General features: G+C 38.6%; 1 protein-coding gene across 4 annotated transcripts in view; it reads left to right on the top strand.

The window, feature by feature from the left end:
* Positions 1–17,449, top strand: part of CATSPERB (cation channel sperm associated auxiliary subunit beta) — a 123,979-nt gene that overhangs the window by 84,552 nt on the left and 21,978 nt on the right. For all 4 annotated transcript variants that reach the window (XR_014312572.1, XM_082733949.1, XM_082733948.1 and 1 more), the window contains 2 exons: positions 552–742; positions 16,304–16,639. Coding sequence is in view for 3 of the 4 variants with exons in the window: in XM_082733949.1 (XP_082590075.1) it covers positions 552–742; positions 16,304–16,639 (527 nt within the window). In the remaining variant the exon portion in view is untranslated. The remainder of the gene's footprint in view (positions 1–551; positions 743–16,303; positions 16,640–17,449) is intronic.

The raw sequence follows: 17,449 nt of genomic DNA, 5'->3' as shown, positions 1-17,449 counted from the left end.
TAAAAACACTTTCTAAATGCAATTTTAATTGTTCCATTTATTCTAAATGAATCATGTATTATTATTTACTTAATTTTCCTATCATTGTGATTTCTTATTTCTAATTTTTATCATAATTCCTTGATGAACATCTCTGTATGGAAAGCTTATTTTTTTCTGCACTTCAAGTTATTGTCTTAAGATAGAACCCTGTCAGTAGACTTATGGATTCAGAGCGGGGAAAAAATATAATGCTAGAGCTCTTAATGCATGCAGTCAATTTGCTTTTTGGGAAGCTTGTATCAGTTTATAGTCCATTTGTGGTGGATGAGTGCCTATGTCCACTCAATCCTTGCTGCTCCTGAACCCTGTCATTTAAAAATATCTGCTAATTTGATGGGTGAGAAATTGTATCCAGTTGCTATAGTTGGTTAGTGAGGTTGAACAAATGTTAACCAAGTATTCATTTGTTAGCTGTTTGTAGTACATTTATAAATCATGTGTTCACAAACTTGTTCATTTGAATCACTGTTTTATCCAGATGGCTTGATGTTTGTTGGTTTGGTTTTTAGGAAAACTGGAACAGCTTACATAAGAAAAATACTACATCATAACAATTCTGAAGGATTTTTGTCCTCTGTTATTGCGGAAGTGATAGACCCTTTTGGAATAGAAGAAGTGAATGAAAGCACATGTTTGTCTAGTTCCCTTACCATTAGTCATGTTGGAATTGACACCTATAAACTTACTCTTCAACCACAAAGTAAGTGTAATAATGTAGTACATATTTGATGGCTAGAAAAAAATGAAGAATTATCTTTTGGGAAGATTCTATAGATGAACAGTAGATTTCAAGATTTAGTCCATTTTGCAAGATACTGAAATCTACATACACTTGTGTTCCTGGAGGAATGTTTAATTCTAATATAACAAAACCTAGCTTAAACGTCATTAATATTTCATATATAGTAGTGCCTTTCATTTATTTTTATAATGTTATTTTGTCTTAAACAGTATTCAAGAGAAGAGAAGAAAATAGGAAGTCCAAAGGAAAAAAGAAAGAAAGAAAGAAAGAAATATTAGAAGTCCATGTCGATTTTCCCCTACATATTAAAATAATTATGTAGGATATTTCTATTTTAAGGATTATATACAACAGATATAAATCCAAAGTTAGTACCCTTTATTGTAAGGATTTGGCTTTTATTGTGAGTAAATGGGAAGCCACTGAAAGCATTCAAGTAGAAAGTAGCATGATTGGACTTTGGTTTTAACAAGATCACTTTGGTTCCTGTGTTGAGAATGGGCTGGGCAGGTGTTAGAATTCAAGAAGAAAAGCAGAGAAATCAGTTTTGTGATTGCAGTAATTAGGTGAGAGATTATATTAAATTTAAGGTGCCTGACATTCTTCCAAGTGGAGAAATGAGGTTCGTATTTAGGAAGACAAACCTGGGGTTCAGGGAAGGTATCTGGACTGGAGAGAGAAATTTGAGCAGTCAGTATTGATTCTATGAGACCAGATGACACCACCTGGAAATATGGAGTATAAATATGGAAAGGAAAAGCTCTGAGTTGCAATCCTTGGCATTGCAACAATTAGTGGTTAGGAAGATGGTGGAAGAGTCAGGACAGGAGAGTGGGTGGTCTATTCAGAGAAGAATTAAGAGAAAGTGTGAAGAAGACCTTTCAAGAAGGATGGAACCAGTAGGTCAGGTCAGATGAAGACGGAAAGCCAGCCAGTAGATCTGTGGGCAAGTCACTGGTAGCCTTGACAGAAGCTTTTTTTTGGGTGGAACAGTGTAGACAAAAAGTGTGATTGGATTAGTTTCTAAACAATAGGAACTGAATTCCTATAAACAGAGAGGAATTGAAGACAGTGAATGAAAACAACTATCTTGGCAGGAATTTTGTTAAAGGGGAGGAAAGAGATTATGTGAATTGGAGGGAAGATGGGAAGGGATTTTTGTTGTTTTGTATAAAGTGGGAGAGATTATGGGATGACTGAATGGATCCGTTGGTTAAGCATCCAACTCTTGGTTTATACCTAGGTCATGAACTCAGGGTCCTGGGACAGAGCCCTGCGTCCACCTCCATACTTAGCAGGGAGTCTTCTTGGGATTCTCTCTTCCTCCCACTTGGTCTCTCCCCTCAATCTTTCTCCCTCTCTCTCTTTGTCTCTTTCTCCAGCAAATAAATAATAATCAAGTGGAAGAGGAGGGGAGGAGCAAGATGGCAGAGGAGTAGGAGATCTAAATTTTGTCTGGTCCCAGAAATTCAGCTAGGTAGTTATCAAACCATTCTGAATACCTACCAACTCAATTGGAGAGCAAAGAAAAGAATAGCAGGTATTCTATGAACAGAAAAGCAACCACTTTCTGGAACATAGGAGTGTGGAGAAGTGAATCTGAGGGGATATATAGGAAGATGGACCACAGGGGCAGGGATCCTCTGTCAGCCGGCTCCTGGCAAGTGAGAGCGGAGCAGAGCACAAAATCAGAACTTCAAGAAGTCGCTCCAGTGACTAAGTAGGGCTGGTGGACCCCTTGCTGGGACAGTGTAGTCTCAGGACCCTTGAGGTCATAGACCACAGGTGTTTGAGTGTGGCAGAGCTCCCAGGTATCAGAGCAGGGAAGCCAGCTGCAAAGACAGAGCTGAGGAGGGGGCTCTCAGCTCAGGGTTGCCATAAACCAGGATCTGAGCATAGTTAGGCCACTACTCTTCAAGCAGGGATTCCATAAATGGCAGATCTGGAGAGACCATCCCCCGCCCTCAGGAGGAGCAGCACAGGAATCTGCTGGGTTTGTTGACTCCAAATGGGGCCACACGCCAGAGATAGAAATGCTCGTCATGGGCTGGGTGAGTAGAGTGCAGCCAGAGACCAGAGAGACAGGAGTGATTGACTGCTTTTCTCTGAGGGCGCACTGAGGAGTGGGGCCCAAGCTCTTGGCTCCTATAGGGCTGGATATTGGGAGGGCTCCATTTTCATTCTTGTCCTCCAGGGCTATATGAAAAGCATTCAGGGAACAAAAGCTACTGAGAGCAAATCTAACCAGATTGCTTAGCCTAGTCCCCTGGCAAGGGTGGTGCAATTCCACCGCGGGCAAAGACATTTGAGAATCACTGCAGAGGGCCCCTCCCCCAGAAGATCTGCAAGAACATCCAACCAAGACCAAGTTTACCAATCAATGAGAACTACAAAACTTCAGAGCGAGGGGAATAAGCACCTAGAATTCATGGCCTTTTCCCCATGATTCTTTAATCTTTCAGAGTTAATTTTTTTTAATTTTCTTTATTTTTTCTTTTTCTCTCTCCTTTTTTGAATTTTTCTTCTTTCCTTTTTCAACCAACATCTTATCAATTTGTTCTTTAAAGTCTTTTTAAATTTTCACTTTTGCCATCATCTTCAATCTTTTCATTGCATTTAACCTTGTTTTGTGTGTGTGAGTGTGTGCATATGCATATATATACAATTATATAAATATATACATATATGTTTTTCTTTCTTTAAAATTTTGGGATACAGTTTCTTCTAACACCAAAATACACCCAAAATCTAGGGCATGGCTCTGTTCTATTCACCAGCCTGATCATATTCTTCTTTTCCTTCTTTCTTTTCTTTTTTTCTCTCTCTTTTCCCCCCAATTTCAGGTCTCTTCTGATTTGTTTAGTGTATATTTTTCTGGTGTCATTGTTAACCTTTTAGCATTTTGTTCTCTCATTCATTTATTTGTCTCTGGACAAAATGACAAAACAGAAGAACTCATCTCAAAAAAACAAACAAAAAAAAAAAAAAAAACAAGAGGCACTACTGACTGCCAGGGACCTAATCAATACAGACATTAGTAAGATGTCAGAACTAGAGTTGAGAATGACAGTTATAAAGTTACTAGCTGGGTTTGAAAAAAGCATAGAAGATGCTAGATAATCCCTTTCTGGAGAAATAAAAGAACTAAAATCTAACCAAGTCAAAATCAAAAGGGATATTAATGGGGTACAATAAAAAATGGAGGCTCTAACTGCTAGGATAAATGAGGCAGAAGAAAGAATCAGTAATAAAGAAGATCAGATGATGGAGAATAAAGAGTCTGAGAAAAATAGAGATAAGCAACTACTGGATCATGAGGGGAGAATTCAAGAGATAAGTGATATCATAAGATGAAACAATATTAGAATAATTGGGATCCCAGAAGAAGAAGAGAGGGGCAGAAGGTATACTGGAGCAAATTATAGCTAAGAACTTCCCTAATTTGGAGAGGGAATCAGGCATCAAAATCCAGGAATCCTCAAAATCAATAATGATAGGTCAACACCCCATCATCTAATAGTAAAACTTACAAGTCTCAGAGACAAAGAGAAAATCCCAAAAGCAGCTCAGGACAAGAGGTCTGTAACCTACAAAGGTAGAAATATTAGATTGGCAACAGACTTATTCACAGTGACCTGGCAGGCCAGAAGGCACTGGCCTTATATATTCAGAGCACTAAATGAGAAAAATATGCAGTCAAGAATATTATATCCAGCTAGGCTGTCATTGAAAATAGGTGAAAAAATAAAAAGCTCCCAGGACAAACAAAACTAAAAAAATTTTCAAAGACCAAACCAGCTCTACAGGAAATATTGAAACAGGTCCTCTAAGCAAAGAGTGAGCCTAAAAGTAACAGATGAGAAAGGAGCAGAGACAATTTATAGTAAGTCACCTTACAGGCAATACAATGGCACTAAATTCACATCTTTCAATATTTACCCTGAGTGTAAATGGGCTAAATGCCCCAATCAAAAGACACAGGGTGCCAGAATGGATAAAAAAAAAAAAAAGACCCATCAATATGCTGTCTACAGGAGACCTATTTTAGACCCAGAGACACCAACAGATTCAAAGTGAAGGGCTGGAAAACCACTTATGCTAATGGCCATCAAAAGAAAGCTGGGGTGGCAATCCTTATATCACTCAAATTAGATTTTAAACCAAAGACTATAATAAGAGATGAGGAAGGACACTTTATTATACTTAAAGGATCTACCCAACAGGAAGATCTAACAATTTTAAATATCTATCCCTAACATGGGAGCAGCCAATTAATAATAAAGCCAAAGAAACACATTAACAATAATACAATAATAGTAGGGGACTTGAACACCTTCTGCACTGAAAAGGACAGACATCTAAGCAAAAGATCAACAAGAAAATAGAGGCTTTAAATGACACAATGGACCAGATGGACTTCACAGATATATTCAGAACATTCCATCCCAAAGCAACAGTATACATATTCTCCTCTAGTGCACATGGAACATTCTCCAGAATAGATCACACTGTGGGTCACAAATCAGGTCTCAACAGGTACCAAAAGATTGGGATAATTCCCTGCATATTTTTGGACCACAACACTTTGAAATTAGATCTCAACCACAAGAGGAAAGTTGTAAAGAATTCAAATACATGGAGGCTAAAGAGCACCTTACCAAAGAATGAATGGGTCAACCAGGAAATTAAAGAAGAATTTCTAAAAAGTCATGTAAACAAATTAAAATGAAAATATAACTGTTCAAGAGGCTCCTGGGTGGCTCAGTGGGTTAAGCCTCTGCCCTCAGCTCAGGGTCCTGGAATCAAGCCCTGCACTGGGCTCTCTGCTCAGCAGGGAGCCTGCTTCCCTTCCTCTCTCTCTCTGCCTGCCTCTCTGCCTACTTGTGGTCTCTGTCTTCAAATAAATAAAATCTTTAAAATATATATAGATATATCTATATATATCTGTTCAAAATCTCTGGGACACAACAAAGGCCATCCTAAGAAGAAAGTATATAGCAATACAAGCCTTTCTCAAGAAAAAAGAAAGGTCTCAAATACACAACCTAACCCAACACTTAAAGCAGTTGGAGAAAGAACAGGCAAAGAAAGCCTAAATCAGCAGGAGAAGAGAAATACAAAGATCAGAGCAGAAATTGATGAAATAGAAACCAAAAGAACAGTAGAACAGATTAATGAAAGTAGGAGCTGGTCCTTTGAAAGAATTAATAAGATTAATAAACCCCTGGCCAGACTTATCAAAAAGAAAAGAGAAAGGACCCAAATTAATATAATTAGTGACTGAGCCATCCAGGCACCCAGGACCCAAAATAATAAAATCATGGATGAAGAGGTGAGATCACAACCAACAGCAAAGAAATATAATTATAAGAACATATGAGCAACTATGTGTCAGCAAATTAGACAATCTGGAAGAAATGGATGCATTCCTAGAGATATATGAACTACCAAAACTGAACCAGGAAGAAATAGAAAACCTGAACAGACCAGTAACCAGCAAGCAAATTTAAACAGTAATAAAATTTCCCAACAAACAAGAGCCTGGGGCCAGATGGCTTCCCAGGGGAATTCTACCAAACATTTAAAGAAGAATTAATTCCTATTCTCCTGAAACTGTTCCAAAAAATAGAAATGGAAGGAAAACTTCCAAACTCATTTTGTGAGGCCAGCATTACCTTGATCCCAAAACCAGACAAAGACCCCATCAAAAAAGAATTACAAACCAGTATCCCTGATGAACATGGAGTCTCACCAAAATATATTCTGACCAAAATACTAGTCAATAGGATCCGATAGTACATTAAAAGGATTATTCAGCAGGACCAAGTGGGATTTATTCCTGGGATGCAAGGTTGGTTCAACATCTGCAAATCAATCAATGTGATACAATACATTAAAAAAAATAACAAGAACCATATGATATTTTCAATAGATGCAGAAAAAGCATTTGACAAAGAACAGCACCCTTTCTTAATCAAAACTCTTCACATTTTAGGGAGAAGAGGGTACATACCTCAATATCATCAAAGCCATCTATGAAAACTCCACAGTGAATATCATTTTCAATGGGGAAAAACTGAGAGCTTTTCCCCTAAAGTCAGGAACACAGCAAGAATGTCCACTATCACCACTGCTATTCAACATAGTACTAGAAGTCTTAGCTTCAGCAATCAGACAACAAAAAGAAATAAAAGGCATCCAAATCAGCAAAGAAGTCAAACTCTCAGTCTTTGCAGATGAAATGATTCTTTATCATATCAATCCAAAAGTCTTCACCCCAAAACTTCTAGAACTCATACATGAATTCAGTGAAGTGTCGGGATATAAAATCAATGCACAAAAATCAGTTGCATTTCTATACACCAACAACAAGACAGAAGAAAGAGAAATTAAGAAGTTGATCACATTTACAATTGGACCCAAAACCATAAGATACCTAGGAATAAATCTAACCAAAGAGGCAAAGAATCTGTACTCAGAAAACTATAGAATACTCATGAAAGAAATTGAAGAAGCACAAAGAAATGGAAAAACCTTCCATGCTCATGGATCAGAAGAAATATTATGAAACTTTCTATGCTACCTAGAGCAATCCACACATTTAATGCAATCCCTATCAAAATACCATCAACTTTTTTCAAAGAAATGGAACAATCCTAAAATTTGTATGAAACCAGAAAAGAGCCAAATAGCCAGAAGAATGTTGAAAAAGAAAACCAAAGCTAGTGGCATCACAATTCCATAATCAAACTTTATTGGAAAGCTATAATCATCAAGACAGCGGGGTACTGGAACATAAACAGATGCATAGATCAATGGAATGGAATAGAGAACCCAGAAGTAGACCCTCAATTCTATGGTCAACTAATCAACAAAGCAAGAAAGAATGTCCAATGGAAAAAGACAGTTACTTCAACAAATGATGTTGGGAAAATTGGACAGCAACACCCAGAAGACTGAAACTAGACCATTTCCTTATACCACATACAAAAATATTCTCAAAATGGGTGAAAGACCTCAGTGTGACATAGGAATCCATCAAAATCCTTGAGGAGGGAGGAGTCAAGATGCCGGAAAAGTAGCAGGCTGACACTACTTCAGCTAGCAGGAGATCAGCTAGATAGCTTATCTAAAGATTGCAAACACCTGAAAATCCATCTGCAGATTGAAGAGAAGAAGAACAGCAATTCGGGAAACAGAAAAACAACCACTTTCTGAAAGGTAGGACCGGCGGAGAAGTGAATCCAAAGCGACGGGAAGATAGACCCCATGGGGAGGGGCCAGCTCCCAGCAAACGGCAGAGCAACGGAGCACAAAATCAGGACTTTTAAAAGTCTGTTCCGGGGGCACCTGGGTGGCTCAGTGGGTTAAGCCACTGCCTTCGGCTCAGGTCATGATCTCGCGTCCCGGGAACGAGTCCCGCATCGGGCTCTCTGCTCGGCAGGGAGCCTGCTTCCTCCTCTCTCTCTCTCTGCCTGCCTCTCTGCCTACTTGTGATCTCTCTCTGTCAAAAAAAAAAAAAAAAAAATCTTTAAAAGTCTGTTCCGCTGAGGGACATCGCTCCAGAGGCTAAACCGGGGCGAAGCCCACGCAGGGTCACAGAAGGATTGGGGGTGTCTGAGTGTCGCAAGCTTGTGGGTATTGGAACGGGAAAGCTGGCTACAGAGACAGAGCCAACAGTAAGCTCACAGCTCGGGGTTACCTTGAACCGGTCCCAGGCTCGGTGAGCTCGGAGCGCTGCCAGAGGTCAGGCAGACGGGAGTAACTGGCCGCTGTTCTCTGAGGGCACACTGAGTAGTGGGGCCCCGGGCTCTTGGCTCCTCCCAGCCGGAGACCAGGAGGCCGCCATTTGTATTCCCGTCCTCCGGAACTCTACAGAAAGTGCTCAGGGAACAAAAGCTCCTGAAAACAAACCCGAGCAGATTACTCAGCCCTGCCCCTGGTAAGGGCAGTGCAATTCCACCTGGGGCAAAGATACTTGAGAATCACTACACCAGGCCCCTCTCCCAGAAGATCAACAAGAAATCCAGCCAAGACCAAGTTCTACCTACCTACCAAGGAGTGCGGTTTCAATACCAAGGAGAGCAGCAGAATTCCAGAGGAGGAGAAAGCAAAGCACGGAACTCATGGCTTTCTCCCTGTGATTTTTTCAGTCTTGCAGTTAATTTAATTTTTTTCTTTTTCATTTTTTTCCTCTTCTTCTGCTAAAATTTTTTTTAATTTTTCCCTTTTCTTTTTTAACGTTTTTTAGCTAGTTTATCTAATATATATATTTTTTTCTTTTTTATATTTTTATTTATTCATTTTCTTTTTTTAATTCTTTTCTTTTCTTTTTTTTTCTTTCTTTCTTTTTGAACCTCTTTTTATCCTCTTTCTCTGCCCTCACGATTTGGGATCTCTTCTGATTTGGTTAAAGCATATTTTCCTGGGGTTGTTGCCACCCTTTTAGTATTTTACTTGCTCTTTCTTATACTCTTAGCTGGACAAAATGACAAGGCGGAAAAATTCACCACACAAAAAAAAGAACAAGAGGCAGTACCGAAGGCTAGGGACCTAATCAATACAGACATTGGTAATATGTCAGATCTAGAGTTCAGAATGACAATTCTCAAGGTTCTAGCCGGGCTCGAAAAAGGCATGGAAGATATTAGAGAAACCCTCTCAGGAGATATAAAACCCTTTCTGGAGAAATAAAAGAACTAAAATCTAACCAAGTTGAAATCAAAAAAGCTATAAATGAGGTGCAATCAAAAATGGAGGCTCTCACTGCTAGGAAAAAAGAGGCAGAAGAAAGAATTAGTGATATAGAAGACCAAATGACAGAGAGTAAAGAAGCTGAGCAAAAGAGGGACAAACAGCTACTGGACCATGAAGGGAGAATTCGAGAGATAAGTGACACAATAAGACGAAACAACATTAGAATAATTGGGATTCCAGAAGAAGAAGAAAGAGAGAGGGGAGCAGAAGGTATACTGAAGAGAATTATTGGGGAGAATTTCCCCAATATGGCAAAGGGAACGAGCATCAAAATTCAGGAGGTTCAGAGAATGCCCCTCAAGATCAATAAGAATAGGCCCACACCCCATCACCTAATAGTAAAATTTGCAAGTCTTAGTGACAAAGAGAAAATCCTGAAAGCAGCCCAGGAAAAGAAGTCTGTAACATACAATGGTAAAAATATTAGATTGGCAGCTGACTTAGCCACAGAGACCTGGCAGGCCAGAAAGAGCTGGCATGATATTTTCAGAGCACTAAACGAGAAAAACATGCAGCCAAGAATACTATATCCAGCTAGGCTATCATTGAAAATAGAAGGAGAGATTAAAAGCTTCCAGGACAAACAAAAACTGAAAGAATTTGCAAACACCAAACCAGCTCTACAGGAAATATTGAAAGGGGTCCTCTAAGCAAAGAGAGAGCCTACAAGTGGTAGATCAGTAAGGAACAGAGGCAATATACAGTAACAGTCACCTTACAGGCAATACAATAGCACTAAATTCATATCTCTCAATAGCTACCCTGAATGTTAATGGGCTAAATGCCCCAATCAAAAGACACAGGATATCAGAATGGATAAAAAAACAAAACCCATTTTAAGCCCGAAGACACCTCCAGATTTAAAGTGAGGGGGTGGAAAAGAATTTACCATGCTAATGGACATCAGAAGAAAGCAGGAGTGGCAATCCTTATATCAGATCAATTAGATTTTAAGTGAAAGACTATAATAAGAGATGAGGAAGGACACTATATCATACTCAAAGGGTCTGTCCAACAAGAAGCTCTAACAATTTTAAATATCTATGCCCCCCAACGTGGGAGCAGCCAACTATATAAACCAATTAACAACAAAATCAAAGAAACACATCAACAATAATACAATAATAGTAGGGGACTTTAACACTCCCCTGACTGAAATGGACAGATCATCCAAGCAAAAGATCAGCAAGGAAATAAAGGCCTTAAATGACACACTGGACCAGAGGGACATCACAAATATATTCAGAACATTCCATCCCAAAGCAACAGAATACACATTCTTCTCTAGTGCACATGGAACATTCTCCAGAATAGATCACATCCTCGGTCCTAAATCAGGACTCAACTGGTATCAAAAGATTGGGATCATTCCCTGCATATTTTCAGACCACAATGCTCTGAAGTTAGAACTCAACCACAAGAGGAAGTTTGGAAAGATCCCAAATACATGGAGACTAAACAGCATCCTTCTAAAGAATGAATGGGTCAACCGGGAAATTAAAGAAGAATTGAAAAAAATCATGGAAACAAATGATAATGAAAATACAACGGTTCAAAATCTGTGGGACACAACAAAGGCAGTCCTGAGAGGAAAATATATAGCGGTACAAGCCTTTCTCAAGAAACAAGAAAGATCTCAGGTACACAACCTAACCTTACACCTAAAGGAGCTGGAGAAAGAACAAGAAAGAAACCCTAAGCCCAGCAGGAGAAGAGAAATCATAAAGATCAGAGCAGAAATCAATGAAATAGAAACCAAAAAAAACAATAGAGCAAATCAACGAAACTAGGAGCTGGTTCTTTGAAAGAATTAATAAAATTGATAAACCCCTGGCTAGACTTATCAAAAAGAAAAGAGAAAGGACCCAAATAAATAAAATCATGAATGAAAGAGGAGAGATCACAACTAACACCAAAGAAATACAAACTATTATAAGAACATACTATGAGCAACTCTACGCCAACAAATTTGACAATCTGGAAGAAATGGATGCATTCCTAGAAACATATAAACTACCATAACTGAACCAGGAAGAAATAGAAAGCCTGAACAGACCCATAACCAGTAAGGAGATTGAAACAGTCATTAAAAATCTCCAAACAAACAAAAGCCCAGGGCCAGATGGCTTCCCGGGGGAATTCTACCAAACATTTAAAGAAGAACTAATTCCCATTCTCCTGAAACTGTTCCAAAAAATACAAATGGAAGGAAAACTTCCAAACTCATTTTATGAGGCCAGCATCACCTTGATCCCCAGCATCACACAAAAATAGACTCAAACCAGACAAGGATCCCATCAAAAAAGAGAGCTATAGACCAATATCCTTGATGAACACAGATGCAAAAATTCTCACCAAAATACTAGCCAATATGATCCAACAGTACATTAAAAGGATTATTCACCACGACCAAGTGGGATTTATTCCAGGGCTGCAAGGTTGGTTCAACATTTGCAAATCAATCAATGTGATACAGTACATTAATAAAAGAAAGAACAAGAACCATATGATACTCTCAATAGATGCTGAAAAAGCATTTGACAAAGTACAGCATCCCTTCCTGATCAAACTTTTCAAAGTGTAGGGATAGAAGGCACATACCTCAATATCATCAAAGACATCCATGAAAAACCCACCGCAAATATCATTCTCAATGGAGAAAAACTGAAAGCTTTTTCGCTAAGGTCAGGAACATGACAGGGATGTCCATTATCATCACTGTTATTCAACATAGTACTAGAAGTCCTAGCCTCAGCAATCAGACAACAAAAGGAAATTAAAGGCATCCAAATCGGCAAAGAAGAAGTCAAATTATCACTCTTTGCAGATATGACACTATATGTGGAAAACCCAAAAGACTCTACTCCAAAACTGCTAGAACTTGTACAGGAATTCAGGAAAGTGTCAGGATATAAAATCAATGCACAGAAATCAGTTGCATTACTCTACACCAACAACAAGACAGAAGAAAGAGAAATTAAGGAGTCCATCCCATTTACAATTGCACCCCAAACCATAAGATACCTAGGAATAAACCTAACCAAAGAGGCACAGAATCTATACTCAGAAAACTATAAAGTACTCATGAAAGAAACTGAGGAAGACACAAAGAAATGGAAAAATGTTCCATGCTCCTGGATTGGAAGAATAAATATTGTGAAAATGTCTATGCTACCTAAAGCAATCTACACATTTAATGCAATTCCTATCAAAGTACCATCCATCTTTTTCAAAGAAATGGAACAAATAATTCTAAAATTTATATGGAACCAGAAAAGACCTCGAATAGCCAAAGGAATATTGAAAAAGAAAGCCAATGTTGGTGGCATCACAATTCCGGACTTCAAGCTCTATTACAAAGCTGTCATCATCAAGACAGCATGGTACTGGCACAAAAACAGACACATCGATCAATGGAACAGAATAGAGAGCCCAGAAATAGACCCTCAACTCTACAGTCAACTAATCTTCGACAAAGCAGGAAAGAATGTCCAATGGAAAAAAGACAGCCTCTTCAATAAACGGTGTTGGGAAAATTGGACAGCTACATGCAGAAAAATGAAATTGGACCATTTCCTTACACTACACACAAAAATAGACTCAAAATGGATGCAGGACCTCAATGTGTGAAAGGAATCCATCAAAATCCTTGAGGAGAACACAGGCAGCAACCTCTTCAACCTCAGCTGCAGCAACATCTTCCTAGGAACATCACCAAAGGCAAGGGAAGCAAGGGCAAAAATGAACTATTGGGATTTCATCAAGATCAAAAGCTTTTGCACAGCAAAGGAAACAGTTAACAAAATCAAAAGACAACTGACAGAATGGGAGAAGATATTTGCAAACGACATATCAGATAAAGGACTAGTGTCCAGAATCTATAAAGAACTTAGCAAACTCAACACCCAAAGAACAAATAATCCAATCAAGAAATGGGCAGAGGACATGAACAGACATTTCTGCAAAGAAGACATCCAGATGGCCAACAGACACATGAAAAAGTGCTCCACATCACTCGGCATCAGGGAAATACAAATCAAAACCACAATGAGATATCACCTCACACCAGTCAGAATGGCTAAAATCAACAAGTCAGGAAATGACAGATGCTGGCGAGGATACGGAGAAAGGGGAACCCTCCTACGCTGTTGGTGGGAATGCAAGCTGGTGCAGCCACTCTGGAAAACAGCATGGAGGTTCCTCAAAACGTTGAAAATAGAACTGCCCTATGACCCAGCAATTGCACTACTGGGTATTTACCCTAAAGATACAAAAGTTGTGATCCAAAGGGGCACGTGCACCCGAATGTTTATAGCAGCAATGTCCACAATAGCCAAACTATGGAAAGAACCTAGATGTCCATCAACAGATGAATGGATCAAGAAGATGTGGTATATATACACAATGGAATACTATGCAGCCATCAAAAGAAATGAAATCTTGCCATTTGCAACAACATGGATGGAACTAGAGCGTATCATGCATAGCGAAATAAGTCAAGCAGAGAAAGACAACTATCATATGATCTCCCTGATATGAGGAAGTGGTGATGCAACATGGGGTCTTAAGTGAGTAGGAAAAGAATCAATGAAACAAGATGGGATTGGGAGGGAGACAAACCATAAGTGACTCTTAATCTCACAAAACAAACTGAGGGTTGCTGGGGGGAGGGGGTTGCGAGAAGGTGGGTGGGGTTATGGACATTGGGGAGGGTATGTGCTTTGGTGAGTGCTGTGAAGTGTGTAAACCTGGTGATTCACAGACCTGTACCCCTGGGGAAAAAAATATATGTTTATAAAAAGTAAAAAAATTAAAAAAAAAATCCTTGAGGACAACACAGGCAGCAACTTCTTCGACCTCAGCTGTAGCAACTTCTTTCTAGACATATCGCCAAAGGCAAGGGAAGCAAGGACAAAAATGAACTTTTGGGACTTCATCAAAATAAAAAGTTTTGCACAGCAAAGGAAACAGTCAACAAAACCAAAAGGCAACCAACAGAATGGGAAAAGATATTTGCAAATTACATATCAGATAAAGGGCTAGTATCCAAAATCTATAAAGAACATATCCAACACAACAACCAAAGAATAAATAATTCAGTCAAGAAATGAACAGAAGACATGGACAGACATTTCTGCAAAGAAGACATCCAAATGGCCAACAGACACATGAGAAAGTGAGCCACATCACTCGGCACCAAGGAAATACAATTCATAACCACAGTGAGATACCACCCCACACTAGTCAGAATGGCTAAATTAACAAGTTGGGAAGCAATGGGTGTTGGTAAGGATGCAGAGACAGGGGAACCCTCCTGCACTGTTGGGGGGAAAACAAGCTGGTGCAGTCACTCTGGAAAACAGTATGGAGGGTCCTCAAAAAGTTAAAAATAGAGCTACCCTACAATCCAGCAATTGCACTATTGGGTATTCACCCCAAAGATACAAATGTAGTGATCTGAAGGGGCAGGTGCACCCCAATGCTTATAGCAGCAATGTCCACAATAGTCAAACTATGGAAAGAGCCCAGAGATGAATGGATAAAGAAAATGTGGTATATTTATATCTATCTATTTATCTGTATCTATATCTATCTATATATCTCTGTGTGTGTATGTATATAGGAATATTACACAACCATCAAAAAACCCCCCAAACCTTGCCATTTGCAATGACATGGATGAAACTAGAGGATATTATGCTAAGCATAATAAGCCAATCAGAGAAAGACAATTATCATATGATCTCACTGACATGAGAAATTTGAGAAATAAGAGAGAGGATCATAGGGGAAGTGAGGGGAAAAATGAAAAAAGGTGAAACCAGAGAGGAAGAAAAACCATAAGAGATTTTTAATCTCAGAAAACAAACTGAGGGTTGCTGCAGGGGAGGGGGGTGAGGTATGAGGTAACTAGGTGATGGACACTGGGGAGGGTATGTGCTTTGGTAAACACTGTGAATTGTGTAAGACTGATAAATCACAGACCGGTACCACTACAAAAATTAATACATTGTATGTTAATAAAAAAATAATAAAGTGGGAGAAATTAGAGCATGCATACACAACAAAGGGAACAATGAGGGTCTCTTCTGACTACTTCTGTTGATTTTTTCAGAATGAGGAGAACATTGGTGTGCTGGTATCTTTCCTGAGGTATCAAAGACATTTGAATGTGGCGACCTCCCCTTCCTTGAAACAGCCTTCTTAGGGATCCTCTCACATCATCTTATGTGGGGATGTTCCTCACAGTCCTGCCCTAAAGTCTAGTTCTTTTAAATATTCATGCCCTTCCTAAACAATCAATTATTCATCTACTCAACAAATATTTGTTGAGCACCTTCTATATAATAGGCAGACCTTTAGGTCCTGGGGAAACACTGGCTACATTATCCTTCTCTTATGTTATCCTTCTCTTAGAATCACAATAAAGATTCTAAGTTATTAAGGTTCTTGGTAGTTCTAAAGTAAAGAAATCAGCTTTCTTATACTTACTTAGCCCTACGAAGGTATCTTTTTTTTTCCCCCTGCAGGGGATTTTAGGGAACTAGTTTAATAATAAAGGTTTAAGAATATGTTTGTGTTTGACATATTTGTGATATACTTTCTACAAAATAATTTGAATTCTAACCTCAAATCTGGCCAGTGTGTTCCCTGGTTAAGACCACAGTTTAAAAACTCAAAAATGTTTTCATCAGTTTTGTCCACCAGGATGCTTGAATAACATTGGCTATTTTATTTTACAATAAATTATTCCTTTTTTAGCTCCAGGTACTAATGCCTCATTTCAAGACCTGGACGTAGAGAAGACTGTGGTGATTCCTGGTCATAGCAGCTTCCTGATCACAAGCATTTTAGATGATAAGAATGCTTTAGCTATTGCTACCATGCCTGACAGAATACTCAACAATATGATCATCCCAAAAGACTCCTGGTTCTTACACAACTTGGGGCACAGAAATGGACGAATGTGGTCTATATATGCAAAACCGTGTAATTATTGGTTTCAACAGGATCATTCCCTATTCCTCAATGTCCTGAAATACATTGATCTGGGGAAATCTTACACTTTCAAAGTTAAGGTTATACCTAATACAGAAGGTAAGTTTATTTTTACTGGGAAACATCAAAAGGAGATGTTGTTTTTCTTGAGTGTAAAATATACTCTTTGATATTGTCATTATCTTTGGCTTACATGGTAGCTGACATTCTGTTAATAATGGTATTAGCTTCTAGTTATTGAACACTTACTATGTTCTTAGGCTCTGTACTAAATTATTTTTATGTATTTTTTCACTTAATACTTACAACAACTCAAAAAGCCTAGATTTTAATTCTCATTTATAAACGAGGAAAATGATGTTATGTTAGCAGCCCAAGTTTACACAGGATTTTAGTTTAGATTTTTGCTGTCCGCTGAAAAGAAACCTGTTTAGTTACTTTGGTATTGTTGCAGTTATTTCAAGTATTTATTTTGAGCCCCCAAAATGGATTTTAAATAGTATTCTATTTTTCCCATTTTCCATGGCATTTATTTATTACAAAAATGAAATTAAACTTCCTAAAGATGAAGGAGAAATGGCATAAAGGAAAATAAAACAATAATTTTGGCAAATAACTGAGCTAGAAAGAGGAAAGGAAGATGAAGGGAAGGGGGTGGGAAAGAGAAGAAAATTCTTTCACCAAAGTGAAGAGGGAACTCAAAGCCAAAGAAATTAGCTACTTTGTGGCTCCCTGAAAGATGTGAGACTTAGATATGGGCCATGTTGGCAGAGGGATGGATTTTAATACCCAACTGTTGGCAGAATATAATTTGTGGTAGGAGGCTGGAACTAAAACCAGTAAGTAAAGCTGGGAGCTTAAATTATGAAAAGGGGATTATGAAAACTTGATCTTCCAACCCAAAGAGGG

The sequence above is a fragment of the Mustela nivalis genome, assembly GCF_964662115.1.
Source record: "Mustela nivalis genome assembly, chromosome: 6".
NCBI lineage: Eukaryota > Metazoa > Chordata > Mammalia > Carnivora > Mustelidae > Mustela > Mustela nivalis.
Note: the sequence above shows the minus strand (reverse complement) of the source record. Positions and strands in the feature narration are given on the sequence as shown.